We start from the raw sequence: 17,543 nt of genomic DNA, 5'->3' as shown, positions 1-17,543 counted from the left end.
TGGCTAAAATGTTTCAACAGTTCTGATCAGGTTACATTCATATGTAAACATTGATATGAGGCAAGACATTGGAAAACCTTCAGTCATGACGCCATCCATCCTTCTGTTGCATCGTTAACTATCACATACAGCTGCAGGACTGGGAGGTAGCCCCAGTCTATGCTGGTTCAGACACAACGTTACGCTTGTCATCAGAAAATGGTTTGACAAACTGTGTTGTCCACAGGCAGCCGGCTGTCTCCCTGCTTTGTTTTTGATCGACGACGTCAAAATGACAGGGGGCGAGCACAGGGGGCGAGCAATGTTCTGGTGGTCCCTTAGATATGATTTATAACATATATCAGCGTTTACTGTGCAAAAAACAAAGACAACCTCTAGCTCAACACCTCATATACACTTTCATCTCTTATCTGGGACTGGTTTGATTGATTGGAATAGGGCACTTGTGACAAATTACATTTGGAAGAGGAAAACCTTTGTGGGCGCTACATCGTCTTTACAATGGTTTCAAAGGGCATTACAACAAGAAAATAGAAGGCATGGATTGGACTGTAAAACGAATAATAATAATCATTGATACTGTACATACTCAGTTCTTTTCCAAGCAAAAGGCAAGGTTGTCTTTTCTGATGGAAATTCACTACTGAGTCAGGTTTGGGGATTGCGATGGCAACAGGCCAACAGATAGATTTCTTTCTATGAATAATTCTATGGCATGGTAAAATCACATTTTTCACATATGCCTCTGCTGAATATGTTGGGTTTTTTTGACAATGTTGCACCATTCAAGTTTGAGTTTCTTGCATTAACCTTCAGTCGGAAAAGCTCAGAAAACCAAAAATGTTAAAGCTTGAAATAACATGGCAGAAATTGACATTTGTATAAGTCAAAGATGCTCAGATCAAAGCAGACAGACAAACAAAAAAGACGGAAAGACATTAGCAGTCGTGACGAAAGTTGATTCTGGACATCCTCTCATCTTCAACATCCAGTCTTTTGAATGTTTTTCAAGGTTAATAAATTGCAACACAATTCTCATAGATGTGTAACTGTGTATTAGGTCATTTCTTTATAAGCCAACAGATCAACAGAGCAATGTTTTATTTTGTTTATAACATCATGAGCTGCATTTGGGTAGTGATGGGTTTTTACTCGATCACAATTGAGTTTGGCTGATAGTCAAGGCAGTCAGGTTTTCCCGCTAGACGGACTTTATTCTCCTCCCTCTTTGATCTGAAACCAAAAAACTGAACAAAGTCTTCATCATGTCTGTCGAACATAAAGGATGCATTCTAAATGATGTCCTTGGTGTTGTCAGTTTTAGGATCTAGAGCTTTGTTTGGACCCTGGGTCTCGCTGGGTCCCTTCATGGTCCAAAGGTCCACAGGGTTTGCTCTCTAGTCCTTCAGGCCTGGATGTAGCTCCATCTCCAGGAGGCAGCAATGACGCCCCCTGCTGAGTCCCAGGGCTGATCTTCTGATCTGTCAGAGGGCTGGTCAGGCCGAGAGTGGACAGGGCATCCAGTGTGCCGTCTGCGTCCACCATCATGTCGATCACTGCCAGATTGGCACAGAACAAACATTAAAAACACAGTTAAGAACGATAATAAATACTGGCCCTTCAAATTTCATGTGTCACAGTTCACAAAAAAACAAAACACTAAAGCATGACATCCATACTCAGCAGTTGTTTTTCCACTCTCTTCAGGTCTTGAAGGATGGTTGAAATCTCCTGTTAATCATAAAGACAAATTAAAAGAAGTTAAGTTAGGGGACTGAAAGTTCAAACACCAAATCAATCACCTCTATGCATCTCTTTGAAACTGCGGGAATACATTTGGAGCAGAGCCTTGTTCACTCACTGTTAGTTTATGAGCCCTGAGACTGTGTGGTGGATATAAATATATCATTTCTGCTCAGGGGTTCACATGAGGTCAGCCGAGTTGGAAGGCAGAATTTATGGCTATAATGAAGTTCTGTGGACTCCCTAATGTTCACAACAACAGTTCACACAATTTATGTTGCTGAAGAAAAGATTTCCTCTTTAGCAAGTGAATTTCAAAGTGAGACAATAGCACAAGGACTGGAGAATCAGACATTTTATCCTTCAGATGCTACAGCACATACTGAGGTCACACCAAAATTTCTCCTTTTCAACAAGTTTAAATGAGTCTCAGAGGTCCCCACAAACAGATCTTTTCCTGAGCTCGCATGTCACCTCCTGGGTTCTTCTGGGTTTTTTTGGTGGTTTGTCCCTATCCTTCTTCCTGCATCTTATGCTACGTTCCATTCAAGCTGGGAAGTCGACTGAGAACCTTCAGTCATCCATGTTCTAATCCAATATGGCTGCTCCGTGCATCTACAAAGGATGTTTAATCTGTAACTGTTGTGTTTAAAGGCAGTTTTGTCATCTTTTCTTGTAATTAAATCACACTGATGCTATTGTTCTATCTATGGACGTGTTGTCATGTTTTTTTTTCCGGTCAGATCAACTAGCGTGTTGTTATCGTCTGGTAACAAAACAAAGGTACTCCTGGAGGCGTACCTGCTTGTCCAACTTGCAACTGGGACGCAGTAAACTCCGGTGTTACGTCATTCCCGGATCCGACATCCGGGGTAAATGCAACACAGAGTTATCCCATCTCCTGTTTCTGTGTCTGTAGCTCTAAATGCAAATGAGCTGTGTTCGACCACACCCCTTTTGAAAGGGATGTGACTTGGGTTTTCTTGTGCTATTCCCATTTGTTATCAGTGAGAAGGAAGAAAAGCCCCTAGCTGCCCTTTGTGATGTCACAAAGTGAAAATTTCCGAACATTTTCTGAAAAAATGGAGCAGGCAAAAGACCAAAGGAATGGACTTTTCTCATATCTGAGAGGTTTGATGACAGACTAGGTACACATATTAGTTTTGAAAAAACAAGGTTAAGTGTTGTACATTTTACTTGGTATTTCATAGAAAGCCATTTCAACCTTTTCTAAAAGCAATAAACCTGTAATATCAGGTAATGGGATTGTTGCTTGAATCCAAACCTGCACGAAAGTATAAAGAGCTTCTGGTGTGTGATGAAAGTATGACAGGCTGGGTGAGGATTTTAGAATATTTGAAAAGTTGTTAATGTATAAAAAAGGAATATATGAGTAAAAGTTCCTCTTAAATGCATGTTTTTCTGCTTTGACAGGAGAAATGAAGTAAGGCAACGCTACCACCTGACAGAGGAAGTAGCAGTACATCTGACGTCTTTTGCTAAACGCCATTAAATAACCAAAGAAGAAGAAAGTATCAGTGCCAAGTGCTGGTAAAACCTTGGTGTCAGCCGTCAACGAGTTCCATGTGAAACTTTTTCAACAGAAAAATTAAAGGAGATAAAATCCAATCTTTGAATATTTATATTCGACTAACAGTGGTTATGACTGGTATATTTGCCTGAAACACTCGACCGTTGAGAAGAGGCGAATGATCACTAAAAGGATATCTTCTTTTTTAGGTGAAAACTAATTTCTTAACCAAACACAATGAAAATCTTTCCACATTTGTTGAGACACGACACATTGAATCAAAATGTTTAACTTACAGTGATGCCCAAAAAAAAAGTCAATATGCATCAGAGCACTATTTACATCTGTACCTGCCCTAGATGTATGCAGCTGTCATGGCTGAAAATAAAACTGCCTGGTTTTTGTCACACGACTCAGCTGACACAAGAGTGAGAGGTGCACAGGTCAGTCACCTTATTGGAGCTCTTGAGCAGTAAGGAATCATGCTCCGCCTGCAGTTTGCTCTCAATCTCCTCCCATTTTCTTTCTTTATCCTTGAAGAGGATCCTGGAGGACAAGTAAAAACAGCATGAAAATACATTTCATATACTTGTTCATGAAAATGATGGTTGACAACTAATATCTGAATGCTTTTTCACAGCAATGGGTAAAATATGCAATTTTAGCTCATTCAACTTTTTTATTTGGTGATGAAAAGCATCTCGCGACGATCGTGTTTCAAGAGCCCCCGAGGAGTCTCAATCCCCACTTTAAGAAAAGTATAGTGTGGAGAAGACTCAGACCTGGACCCCTAAGACATTTAACAATGTGGTGCAGTATTGTTTTTAAATAATATTCGATATATTAAAATCAACATATAAAAATACTGTAAATTTACATGTAAAAGTGAGTGTGGCCATATTTCCACCAAGGAGTATATTTTTTGCAAAATAAATGTTTGCAATGAATTCACAATCCAAATAATCCCGAGTCTGACACCTCACAAACTAGCATAAGCAAAGCTTAACATTTTAAATGTTCACCAATAACTATGTCGTACCAATAAGGTACGATTACAGATACCCTGGCTTTGAGCTGCTCTCACAGGTTTTCCTACAGGAGTTGGATTTAAATGTTTTTATATGTGCTATAAGACACCTTTATGAACACGTTTGTGAAGAAAACTATTGGTAAGGAATTTATTCCCAGATTTTTGCAATATTCCCATACGATGACTTAAATCATGCACTGTCTGTTGAACATTGTAAGGAGGGAAACAGGCTTTGAGTTGAGTAAGATATGAAGCTGTTTGTCAGTGTAAATCTTTGTTGTGCCACTCCAATCGACCTAGTTCTTGAGTAACACACATGCTTTCTTTAACTGCCTTTTTATTAATTTTCGCTACTGATTCCTAAAAGCTTGTTCACAGTATAGCCTTCTAAAAGCAATAAACAGGTACTCGGATTGGCGTACATATAATATACATATTATTCAGCTTTGTGGGCACATCATCGATATAACTCAAGGAAATTCGCTCTGTCTTGAATAAATAGTTTTGTTCCCCAATATTGATTTGAGCTTCAGATTTACCTAGACTACAACATTTTATTAGTAATTAGATATTTTAAAAACCAGAAGTGAAGCATCATCTGATCAGTGTGTTCACGTCTTCCTGCTAATGTTATGGTCTGTATTTTTTTTTCTTCCTTGACTGTCTGCTTTTTGTTCTTTGCCTAAAATTTCTTATACATTTAGGACTTGAGCTAGCACAGAACTTTTCTAGTCATTTTACACTTCAGCAGGTCACACCTATCCATTCACACACTCATGGCAGAGTTTGCTGTGTGTCCATTAGAAATAACTAATAACCACAGACATTGGGCGAATTTTGGGAATAAGTGTCTTGCCCAAGGACACATCGAACATATTGCTGCAGGAGCTGGGAATTGTACCTCAGACCTTTTGGGTGAGAGTTGACTGTCTCTACCAACTGAGCCACAAAAAAGAGATTTTAAATTTGAATGGCAATACTCCTGGTAAAGCCAAGGCTAAATAGAGGCTAAACATACAATTGTGAGTTTTCCATCCTCAATTTGCATTTTCTTCATAACCTGATCACACTGAATTCATAAACCTTCTACGTGTTTTGTAATTGAGCATGTGGCTTACCTGATTTTGCAGCTTGTTTTGTCAACAGACTGACGGATCCTTGTGGACAGTTGGGTCACAGATGTTAGTAGTAAACTGTCTAGTACCCCCTGTTAGATGATGAAGAGAAGCATTTTATTTAACATTACCACTGAATACAAATGTTAGAATGTAGGAACAAAGACACACAAAACCTTTTCAACACTACTCTGAAAAACAGCCAAATTATAGCCATGCTCATTGGTAAAGTCCTGTTAGCTCAGTGAATAGGTTTGGGTCTATTCAGAAACACTGTTCTGTTGAGGAGGGACTGTTTGGCATGTCTGGAGCGCCATCTAGTGGAGCACTTGTGACATCGACAGACATGTTGATCTTTTTCTACATAATTGTTCACAAACACAAAACTGCAAAACAAAGTTTAATATCTACATTCTCAGATGAGTTACAGTCCAGTGTCTTACAATTTGCAGCTAAAGCAATGTATGAGTTATTACATTGATTTAACTTACTAAAACTTTAAACAAATACAATATTATTCATTGGTCTAAATAAACTTTCTTGAGCCCTATGGGAGCAGAATGCCTATGTCAGAATAAAATAAATCAAATTGAAACAGTGACTCACGTCATCTCTGTTCCATGTCTGTCTGCGGATGGAGCGGGAGCTCTGTCCACTTGAGCCCCGGGGTCGAAGCTCCACAGACCTCCCATTGGTTCCCATGCTGTTGTTCTCTGCAGGTCCACCGAGGTCCAAGCTGTCATCCAATACACGCTCCTCCAGCTGGAAGAGGATTGAAATGCGAACAGAATAGATGTTAGAGAATAAAATCGAAACAGCATTACCACGGGTTGATTCTGGGACGCAGAAAATTCATAAAAATCTTGATACTTCTGTGTTACGTGAATCTAGATGATAAAAACCCCCCAAAACAAACAGTGTTGTGTTTTTCTAATAATGTGTTGAATACCACAGCTGCAGGGTCAGGGGCTGCAGGGCTGACTGAGTCAATCTCTCCCGCCACATCATGAATCTCTCTGGCCAGCATGGCAAGGTCTTTGGCTAGGTCTTGGCTTATCCTGATGTAAAAACAATAACACAGGTAGACATCTGATAAGTTCTAATTCTTAGAAAAAGACATTATTAATAATAAAAACACTGCCAAAAACAAAACAAAGATACTGAAAAAACATTCAAACTGCCACCTCTGCCTTTTCCTCTGAACAAGATTGTTTTGTTTAAATATAGTTACCATGACTCATCATTGCTCTCAAACAGCACTGAAGCACCTCTCATCTACGTACCTGGCTATCTCCTCACTGTGGGCTGTCCAGTCCCTCATGTACTCATCCTGTTCTCTCGAATGCTGCTTCAGGGCTGCTAGGCCTGAAGGATTTGGAGTTGCTGGGGCTGAACCCCCCAGCTGAGCGACCCGTGTGGAAGGCAACAGCCGTGTTTGACCCTGCTTGGATAAGTGACGGTTTGAGCCATACTCGTCCTCTGAGGTGGACGCGTACTCGACAGGCACGCGGCGCCATCGTGTGCCAGCTGGTGAAAGAAAACAGTGGAAATAACGTTTACTTGGTGCTTTGATTGATTTCTTTGGCATGTAAAGGTTGATATTTCAATGATGTTTGCATATCAGACATTATTAGCATTAACATGTCGCCTCACAACCCAACACACTGCCTCCTTAAGGAAGTTCTCCCTTGCTACTGTAATTTTGCTTAATGTTGTTTATTGCTGTTTTGTAAATAATATAACAAAGAGTAATTCAGACCTGCTTGTGTCGTGTGTGTCTTGAGCATTTGTAACATTTGTTATGAATTAGCACTATACAGTACAAATGAAGATTGATTTTGCAACCCTGACAATGCATATCCTTTTTTTAACTGTCTTCGAGCAGAGTTTGCCCTAATTCACTGTCTTGTGTTTGGTGCTGTGCAGATACAGATTTTGTATGCCACACAAAGAAAACTGGAGGTTGGAAACTAAAGCAAACAAGTAACTGACTATAAAAGCGAAACAATGACACCTAAGATGCTGAAAGGCTCTGCAGAGTTAGCTTATCATTCTCTTGTAATGTCTCTAAGTGCAACTCATCTAACGGGGACGTTTCTCACATGATATGTCATACATTGTCAGTTACACAATATTGATTATTTTTTTACAAGTATAGTTATTGAGAAATATATAAAAGTAGTTAATTTTTGTACAGCCCTATTTCCTAAAAACTTGGGATATTGTGTAAAATGCAACCAAAAAGCCCAAGAATCTCAAATATCAAACATTTCTCAATTTCATTTCATATTCTGTCTTTTTGCTTTTTTAAACTAAAAAATGAAACATCCAAAAAAGGTCTGAAATTTTTTTGTTTTTGTTTCAAATGGCAGTGAAGGAAATGTCTTTAACGACAGAGTAACTTACATGTAGGTGTGACGTGAGCATACGATGAGGTGCCTTTACTCTTGTCAGGCAGCTTGGAGGCACTGTTGGCCCTGGCTCTGGGTCCAGACACTGAGGTGACATTAGACCCTCTCAGTCCTTGTCTGAGGGCATAATCACCTGCAACACTGCGGGCCCCCATACCCCTATGCCTTGTTACAGTGGCCTCTGAGTCGCTCTGTGCCGACGGGGAGCCGACCCTAGGTCTCCTCGGCTGTGCTAAAGCCTCTATCCTGGACATTCCTCTTTTTACCATCCCCGTCCTCGATGCAGAGCTGGTTGTTGAAGCTTCAGAGGCCACTGACATCCGGTCAAGATCAGCAGGTTCAGTATCTGACGAGTCCCCGAGCCGGGCTCGTCTCAGCAGAGACGCTCTGGTTGGCCTGGGCTTGGTCACGCTCATGGATTTACTAGTTGAAGAGGCAGGAGCTTGGGTTATTTTAGCCCGACTAGACTTTGTGCTGGCCCCCAATGTGGTGCTCCCGGTCTGGCCTCTGGTATGGGAGCTTCTAGACTCCTGTGTAGAGGTGGGCTGGGAGTCAGAGAACAGAGAGTTGGAGTTAACGTCATCATCAGTGAGATCACAGGAAGTCCAGGGACGGCTGGCCTGTTGAGGACCTGATGTCTTTGTCTTCACCCTCCTGTCCTGGCTCTCGCGGGCCCCAGCAGAGCCTTTACCCGTTGAGCACAGAACTGTTCTCTCCTTCTGCTGTGCTGCGAGAGTCCGGCGTTTCTGGACCACTTTCCTCGCTCCTTCAGCTTGGCTCACTGTGCTTGTTGTGTCCACGTCTGACTCGGGTGACAGGGAGCCTTCAATGGACTGACTTATTGGATCACCTTGGTCTGATACAGTGGTTTCTAAAAAGGCGGCCACAGCCTCTGAGTCTTTCTGCAGTGTAGTACTGTCGATGCCTGTCCCTTTACTCTGAGTCCTGCTTTGTTTTAGCCCATCGATACGTGGAATGAGCTCAATGGGCACGTTGGAGCTCGGTTTCTCCACAGTAAAGCTCTCCTGCCTCAGCAATGGCTTCCCAGTACTCTCCCTAGCCTTCTCCTCCTCCTTTTTCCTTCGCTGTGCCTCCTCTTTTCTCTTCTCCCCACTGCTCAGGGGACGAGGGGGGAGCCTGGCCATCACACCTGATTTGCTTGATCTCCCCCCTCCGCTGTCCTGGGACTTGGCCGGTGAGGAACGACTGGGGCTGCCTCCATGACTTCCCACAGTGCCATGACCCGGTCGATTCTTTCCTCTGCCCATCTTGTCCTCGTGGTTCTCTTTCTCTTGTAACTCTGTGTCTTGTTTCTCCCCCATATCTGCCCGCAGGCCTGATCCTGGCATCCTCCTCCCCAGGACCAGATCCTCACCAGGCAGTGGGGGTAGGGTTCTCCTCTTACGCTCTGTGTAGCCAGATGAGGCCATTGAGGCTGAGTGGCTGGACTCACTAATTTCCACTGAGAAAAGAGACAAACAAACTGTCAGTACAATGTTTTATATCTTTTAACAATATGTGGTATGACAGTAGAACAAGTGTTGCGGTCGTGAGTAGCAATACTCCTCGTTTCATATGAAACTTGTATGCACAACATAATAGTGCTTAAAATGAACCAGGAAGGGATACAACAATCATTTAATGGATTCTAGGTGGTCGTAGTCCTTGGTGTTGTTCTTTTGTATTGCCAGTGTTTGGACAGGTTTAATAGAGAATGTGGCTGTGTGCTACATTATATGCAAACACCTTCAGAGACATGGTCACCCCCCCCCCAATGTATGGAGGCCATAGTTCTCCAACGGTTAGGTTCAAGTTTAACCTGCAGCTCCTTCCCACATCATTCCTCACTCTCTCTTCCAATTCACTTCTCTATACACAATCCTATCTAAATAAAGGCAAACGTCCAAAAACAATTCTTTAAAAAAAAGTGCGTCAGGATCCTTTACAGTACTTAAAGTCTTTCCCTAAACTGGTTTTACACTCTTGAATATCTGCAGAACTTTTGAAGCCAGAGCCAAGTGGACACTTGAGGAACTGCGGTTTCCTGCAACTCCAAATTGGCTTCATTTTTTCACACTGCAGGGAGTCACATGGTTTTAGCAAATGTCAGCCTAACTAACTATGGAGTATCTCTTTAAAGAGAGATGGGAAACATGGGAGAAGTACACAATTTCTGACAACTCTGTGTCAGTAACCTTCCTTTTAGTATGTATTATTATTATTTACAGATGTACGTATGAACTTTAATGTGAATTTAGATGTGTGTGTGCATGTCCATATCTGCCTACTGTATGTAGGCAAATGAATTTATACATTGTTGCCTTTAATTTATTAATGATATTATGTTCCCTGTACTATAAACCTATCAGCCACTGTATGGAAGATTTAAGTAACCAGCTTCTTTTTTGTTCTTGTTCTCTTTTTGGTTGTTTGGTTTGTCATTATAAGTTTGTTTTTATTTTGCGTTGTAATTTAGTTTTTATGAAAAAAAAACTATTAAAATGCAAAAAAACTATGGAGTCAGATTGCCTGCATTTTTGCTGCATTAAGAAGGTGTTGTATCAAACTATAAAACTCAAGTTTAGCTTTGAATGACCAACATTTTTTAACGAAAACAATAAAAAAAACTCCAAAGTTGGCATCAATGCTTAATTTGGACAACATTCAGGAGTATATCACTTGAAATAAAAAGCTGAATATGTTCTCGTACCTCTGTCCTCTGCGACCATGATGTGACTCTCCCCCCCTGATCCCTCGGGGTCTGTCCTGATGTGACTGGCAGCCAGAGTAGCCCACTGAGAGACCCAGCGGGGACCACCCACAACCAATTCTTCAGGTAGTACCTAAGTAAAGATAGCATTAAAAATCAACGTTTTGAAAAAGTTGTAAATAGTAGTTAGGTGGCTTAAAAATTTTAAACTTGTAAAGATATCTTTGTTTTTAGTTTTTGCACCTCTGTCTCCACTCGTCCATGCTTTCCTCTCTCTCCGGTACCAGACCGCTGAGAGTTGAGCCTCTCTCTGTGGTCAGCACCCATCCGGGCCACACACACGGCCTCCTGCTCTTCCACACCAAACACCTGCAACAAGAATATGCGCAAGTGAACAAACACACACATCTAAAGCAATATTTTTATAATATTTTTAGTAATCAAAAAAAGAAGAAGAGAGCCTTTCTTACAAGGTTTTTCCTCCTAACCTTGTCGATCATTTTCCTAGCCTCTTCCTCTTCATTATCTCCATTCTCCAGCTCAATAGTGTAGGTCCCTTTGTCACTATAATCATCGCGCTGGTGATAGCAGTCATCCTGGCCACCTTGCTGATGTGTTGCAGAGTCATGTCGCCTCTCAACTAATCCGACTGCTACTTTTGAAGTGGAAGACTTGCGACGGCGTGCAGGACTGTCTTCCTCAGCAAAAAGCCCCTCTGGTACGTTAGCGCGACCCTCTCTGATCTTCATCCCTGCCCCGCCCCAAAGCCCCCATGAGCGCTCCTCCAGAGCTGCAGCCCTACGCTGCTCTCCATGTGCGTTCTCTGAGTCACTCTGAGTACCGTCCTCATGTTTGCTGCCTGGTATTGGAGGGGTAGAGAAGAATTAATGGGTCAGAATGTAAAAGACAAAAAGGATGGAGGCATAGTCCACAGTAGATTTAAGCAAACAAACCACATACACACCTTTAAGACTCTTCAGCTGTACAGGTACATCACTCTTAACACTCTCCCCGTCTTCTTCTGCAACAGTGTCTTTCAGAGCCAGGGGAAGCTCGTTCTGAGCTAGCCAATCAGCAACTTTAACTTCTGCAGCAACCATGGCTGTCTGAAGTGGACTCAGCTCATCTCCGACTGGCCTTTTAGGACGCGGCTTGGTCTCTGGTCCCACCTTTGCCACTCGATCTTTGACAGTCACTTTGGCTGACGCTACTGGGTCAAACTCGATGGTGAAGGAGGCGTGGCCAAGGGCCACCTCTGAGGCAGAAGACGCTCCAGCCTCGTGCTCTCTCGCGGGGTCGTCACTACTCACTTTAGCTGCTGAGGGAGTGTCCTTGGTAGGGATCTCAAAGTAGCTGGGCTCCTGATTGGCAGCTGTTTGTGGGGCTGATTTTGAGACATCTGTATTTTTCTTGGTGTCTGTCAAACACAATATAAAAATGTCAACGTTTATTACACTTACAATTTTTGAAACATTTTATAACAAAAATAAAGTTCTGTTATGTCCCTGAATAACACTATGAGGTTGAATTTATGAATTTCAAAGTATTTCAATGAGTGCCCTGTAAAGGGTTCATCTGGAAACCTGTTAATAGTCAGGTTGTGAGACCACTACATGTTTCTGTATAAAAAATACCTGTTTCAACTTTCTCTCTCTTCCGTTCGGACCCTTTTTCCTCAGGCCTTCCATGTTGCTGGCCCTCAGCTTCTCCGTCTCCCCACCAGGCGGGCTGGCCATAGAGGGGCGTACCTCTGTGCAGCACTGCTAAATCTCCTGAACAAAACAGATGAAGCTCAGTGTAAGTTTAACTTAAAAAACTCCTCACAGTGGTTTTACCGAGGTACTAAAATTCCTCAAACTCAATCACCATGTAAATGTAATCTTTAGATATCAGCCTCTGTAGACTGAGATAAGAGATGCAGAATCACTGTGCATGCACAGTTTGTATTTCTCTGCAACCTTGCACACTCTCACCTGCAGCCTTATCCTCCACTCTGCTGGCCTCAGGGGGCTTGGTGACTGCCCCCTCACACACAGGGGCTGCTGCTGTCTCTGAGGATTTTACCTCCGATTTAGTCGGTTCCCCCTGTGGAGGTTTTTTGTGGCTCAGCTGGAGCTGGCTGCTGTACTTCTCATGCTGAAAAAAAAAACAAAAAGAGTTGTGGAGAGAGGGAGGAAAATCATCACTCTCGAATGCTCTTCAATCCACAGAAGGGCAGCCACAGTGAACTAAATCATTTTCTTTCTTTTTTGATCTCAGTCATGGCATGTAATTGAGAAGACTTTTCGAATGTCACGGCTGAACTTTCAGCTCCCTTATTAAGATGAAATCCCCTTCTTTCGACAGCCACCTGGGCAGTTTGCTGTGATGAAACAGCAGATTTATCAATCTCAAAAAATAGCATTTTTCCCAGCTCAGCAGAATTCCTCCTTCCCTTTGACTAAAATCTCTCCTTCTGGTTTTTACATAGTGAAAAAAAACACAACAGGCTTCATTACATCATGATCTCCCCCTTCTAGTTTCTAGGAACACACATGTCATACAGTCTTACCTTTAAGGCCTCCTCTGGAATATGCAGCTCTCCTCTAACCACGGTGAACAGGTTGGTATGTGAGGCACGTTAAGGAAAAGAAGACTTTGCAAGGTTGAGAAATGTGCACTGATGGTTTCATCTATTATGCATCATGCAGAGGGCAGTGAGCGTTCACAGCCATTGAAGAACAGATAAAGTTACAGTGATGTCTGTTTACACTGACCTTCTGCTGTGTGTCACATGCGCCAACAGATGCAAAAAGATCACATTCAAAGGATATCGTATCCAAACCTCAGCTTGTCATCTATTTTCAGGGTGACATAGATTTGCTCCTGAATTCTGACGTCGTTGACAAATGTCTGCAAAACAAAAGCAGAGTGCGATTAATCCGAGACAAACATGACTTTTCATTAAGGTGATGCGATGTGAGGACTTAACTGTGTCTGCAACAACTTGCGAAAACCAGCAAACACATTTTTGCAGGGATTTTTGTTGCTAAATAAAAATATATTACTCAACAGGAAGTCCCCAGTGATTCAGGAGGTGGCTTCATAAATGTTTCCTATAGGGGCCCGACCAATATGAGATTTCTGTGGCCGATACCAATAGCATATATCAGAAAAAAATATCAGATATGATATATTAGCTGACATCTTTCTTAGATCTATCTTTGATCTGGAGGGATAGTCGTACATTAACTAATTACACATGTAATGTGGTGATCCCTTAGATGCAGCTATCAAACACTCGTGGAAAAGATATATAATAAAGACAAGATGGTCAAGCTGGAAAGTAACTCACTGTGCATGTGTGTGTGTGTGTCACCGCTTGACACACGTACATGCACTTTCTTACACTCTCAGGGAGAGTGATAATACTTCTGCTGGTGAAAGGGAACTGCTAATGTAATGTAATGTAAACAATGAAACTCAAATCAAATGCTTTTTGACTGGTTAATAAATTATTATAATTATATAGGCAGATATCTGCGATAAAATTTGCTGATACTGCTAGCCACTGGACCTGCTAATATTAGCCGATGTTGTCGGCTGGATGATTAATCGTCGGGCTCCTCTTTTTATTTCTAAGATGACGTTTGCATTTAGCAGATGGAACTCACACAAGTATTTCCTGCAGGTGTTGAAATATCAAGCATGATCTTTGCTGCTATGCTGTGTCTTTATTCGGTGCAATCTCTGCATGATCAGGTTTACTGACTGACATTCTGGCTGATCGCCAGCTGAGTGTGTGTTTTGCTTTTTGTTGTATATTTTACTTCCCCCCCTCCTTCTATAAAGAGGGGCAGTCTTTTTTTCAATATTTCTGTCAAACAGGCAGCTCTGGACTGTTTCTGGGACTTTCAGATATGTGTCCCCTGGCCCTATCTTTCTTCCTGTCATTGTGTGTAATCATACAGGGTGTTTAGGGGTATTACGGTGCATTAACATTTCATGTAAAATCTTGTTCAGCATTTTACTGTGCTCTGTGGTCTACTTACACAGAATGCATTGAATGCACTATTTTTTTCATCTACCTAGTTAATAACTACTTTAAACTTTTATGGATGTTTTAAATTTTTTTTGCTCTACAAAATATTTAGAGGCCTTTATTGATGATCCCTGATCAGTGGTCAGATGACTGGAGAGTGTTTTGAGTGTTTGTATCGTTCTTCAAGTCTGAAGTCCCCCACATCACACGAGGACACTTGAGTGACTTATCATGCAATATTATGTCAGTACACGTTAAACTGATACTTTGAACAAACATCATTTTGCAAAGAAAGTTTAAAGGTGGAGGTAAAGTCATTGAAAGGCAAATGTTTTCTTTTGGTGGAAGGAGACAAAAAAAGGGATCAATGATGACTGAAACCTTTTATGTAATAACATGTCATTTGAATAAAGATTATTCCTCAGTATATAAGTGTCTTGTTGTTTTTTTCAATAAGCAGATCAAGACACAGAATAGTAGATTAAAATTACACTCACCCCATTTAAGCTGCCCAGGTCCTTCACTTTATGTTCGTCAGTATTTGGCTCATAGTTGATGACAGCGTGCTGTTTGTCCACACTGCGGGACTAAACCACACAAAATCCGGTCAATCATTGTAATCCCGGCTAATCTCAGTGCATCAGATGATAATCCAGCTGGATGGAGCATGACAGGTCAGGCAAGAGGTACGGCACTATACCTGCAGCATGAGCTCGCAGTCGTCCCTCCCCACAAAGATCATCTCCCTGGGGAGACGATGACGCGTCCCCCCGCCGCTCACCAAGAACCAGGAAGTTAGACTCATCGCTGCCTCATGAGCTGAGCACTGACCCCTAATTCATCCTGCTGAAAACAGAACCACTGTAAAATGTCAGTTATCATCCGTGTATCTAAGGTCTTCTATGAGTCAGACTTAGATCAATAAAAAGGTAAGTTAAGAGTTAAGAGGCGGGAATGAGACATGCTGCTCCGTGTTTATATAGAAGCATCCTCTGTGTGTGTGTGTGTGTGTGTGTGTGTGTGTTTGTGTCATATGCCCCGTAGCTATTTCAGGAATCACCCGAGGACACTGACATACCTTTTTCTTCCTGTAGTGCTTAAACAACATTAAATTAAGTTTTTAAGTGGACAGCGTGTACCGACAGTTCACAGAAATCCAGGAAACCTACTTTACTCCCAAATCGAATTGGTCAGTAGAGTTGCCTGGTCGCCAAGATCAGCACCACACCTTTAAAACAAAAAAGAGGAGGAAAATGAAAATGAGAGTGACGTGGTGGTGAATTATGAGACAAAAACAGACATAATGAAACATGCATTATAGGACAGCTAGTTTAATTGGATGCTCTGCACAAAGTCAGACAGAGTAAACCAAGGGAGAGGCAGGAAGTCAGAGAAACAGACAGAAGATAAAGAAAGTAGTGATGTTTGTCCTCGGAAACCTTCATCTTTACTTCAGTGACGGTCTCATATGATTTCCTCGCAATGTGTAGAATTGCCATGCACAAAACAAGCACAATAGTCCTTCTCACAGACACAAACAGCCAGTCCTCCCTCCTTCAGGAGCATCATCAGCACACAGGCCCTGCTGACTCACGCTCAGAAGAGCACTAGGTGAATATGTGGGATTTAATTACGCTCACTTTGTCAAATCTGGGTCTCTTGTTTGTGTAACCAGTAAGGCACCAATGGGACTTGACAGCACCCCTCTCTCTTTGAGGGAACGGACGGGTTAACCTTTTTATTAGCCACGGCTTCCAGTGGCCCAGATTTGCCTTTAAGACGCTTGACCACACTCGGCCTTTCGTCCACTCTCTGATATGAATCTCTGCAAATGAAAACACATCAAGTGTGCTCACAGGCAGGAGGCAGCCTATGGGCGAACAGTCGGCCAATGCTCGAGCCTGGAAATTAGTCATTTTAGGCCATGTCTCAGTCCAGCGTTTTTTACGGAGCCAATTAGTGATGACAACAGTCTGGACCGAGTGTTCAGTTCCAATATGAGTAAAATGCGACCATGTTAAACAAATACCATGCTCACTATTGTATAAAATGTATAGCGATGGTGTCTACCGTTAATGTTAATAACCGACATGTCATCTGAAGCCTAAAGCTCATTAACACTAAGCGAACCCCTTTTAGTGTAGCGCGCTCTTTAAGCCACATAAAGGCTCATTTAAACAGAATCACATAACACATTTCACGTGTTATTGTAAATGAGGTTTGGAGACTGTGCTGATTTGCAGCCATGGCTCTCCCGTTATGGACGACATATAGGTTTGTCGCACAAACACAAACCGTCTCCATCCTCGGTGCTTTGAAGGCAGCTCGAGACAACAAAGCGGGCTCGTGATGAATAAACAAAGCGAGGGCTGTCAGTGTCACTCACCAGCTGCTCTCCGGACAATCAGCATCCGATATGAGAAGGATTATGAGCGGTGCTGCTGCTGCTGCTGCTCCTCGAAGCCTGCTGCCCAGCCCTGCTCCTTGAACACTACCTGCCTTGGCCTCACGGTGGCGCTATTTGCTCATAGCAAGAGAATATGCCGTTATGTAATACTGTAGCCTACTGACAGCAAAGCATGAGTGGCCTAAATTCCATGTGGTTTTGGACTCATATTTTGACTAAGCATTGAAGGTCTAAATATAGATAAAAGCTATCTATAAATGATAGTGTTGCCTTTGAATAATGAAGTAGACAAAAAGGACAAACAATAGTGGTTTATTAAAAAAAAAAAAAAAAAAAAAAGACTAAAGACGTTGGTTTGATTTGTCATAAAAAATATATATTTTTGGGGATTTCTGTCAATTTCTGCCTATTTGAAAACAACAACATGGTAGCCAATTTCAGTTCCAAGAATTTGAGATTTTCACAATAGCCTACAAACGTTTATTTTGTTTATGTATTTAAAATATGGACAGTGAACATAAAAAGGTTGCCTAAATATGCCAGATTGTTGCCACAGGCTAATTTCCGTCAGGCTG

At 41.9% G+C, this 17,543-nt stretch overlaps 1 protein-coding gene across 5 annotated transcripts; it reads right to left on the bottom strand.

The window, feature by feature from the left end:
* Positions 1-762: 762 nt before the first annotated feature.
* On the bottom strand, positions 763-17,092 carry cep170ab (centrosomal protein 170Ab). 5 transcript variants are annotated; one of them, XM_079336918.1, is made up of 20 exons: positions 16,948-17,092; positions 15,640-15,789; positions 15,262-15,407; positions 15,059-15,148; positions 13,354-13,432; positions 13,092-13,150; positions 12,514-12,676; positions 12,175-12,312; positions 11,505-11,957; positions 11,011-11,399; positions 10,784-10,909; positions 10,541-10,673; positions 7,826-9,292; positions 6,703-6,946; positions 6,369-6,477; positions 6,026-6,181; positions 5,423-5,511; positions 3,727-3,820; positions 1,680-1,731; positions 763-1,556 (listed from the first exon to the last, which is right to left on the bottom strand). In XM_079336918.1, exons 3-20 carry the CDS (start codon positions 15,364-15,366, stop codon positions 1,321-1,323), a joined length of 4,182 nt encoding a protein of 1,393 aa, XP_079193044.1. In that variant the 5' UTR covers positions 15,367-15,407; positions 15,640-15,789; positions 16,948-17,092; the 3' UTR covers positions 763-1,320. The 5 variants fall into 5 exon arrangements, with proteins under 5 accessions (XP_079193044.1, XP_079193043.1, XP_079193047.1 ...); XM_079336917.1 differs by having other exon boundaries at positions 15,731-15,789; XM_079336921.1 differs by having other exon boundaries at positions 11,029-11,399; positions 15,731-15,789.
* Positions 17,093-17,543: the final 451 nt, after the last annotated feature.

This window comes from Symphodus melops (assembly GCF_947650265.1).
Source record: "Symphodus melops genome assembly, chromosome: 2".
Taxonomy (NCBI): Eukaryota; Metazoa; Chordata; class Actinopteri; order Labriformes; family Labridae; genus Symphodus; species Symphodus melops.
This window is presented reverse-complemented; position numbering and strand designations above follow the sequence as displayed.

Bases quoted from the DNA above. Each gene is read 5' to 3' on its own strand.
- cep170ab (XM_079336918.1), bottom strand. From the start codon at position 15,366: ATGAGTCTAACTTCCTGGTTCTTGGTGAGCGGCGGGGGGACGCGTCAT. The intron at 6,947-7,825 runs GTAAGTTACTCT...TTCTTTCACCAG, and splicing joins TGCTCACGTCACACCTACAT to CTGGCACACGATGGCGCCGC. The intron at 1,557-1,679 runs GTATGGATGTCA...CCAATCTGGCAG, and splicing joins AGTGGAAAAACAACTGCTGA to TGATCGACATGATGGTGGAC.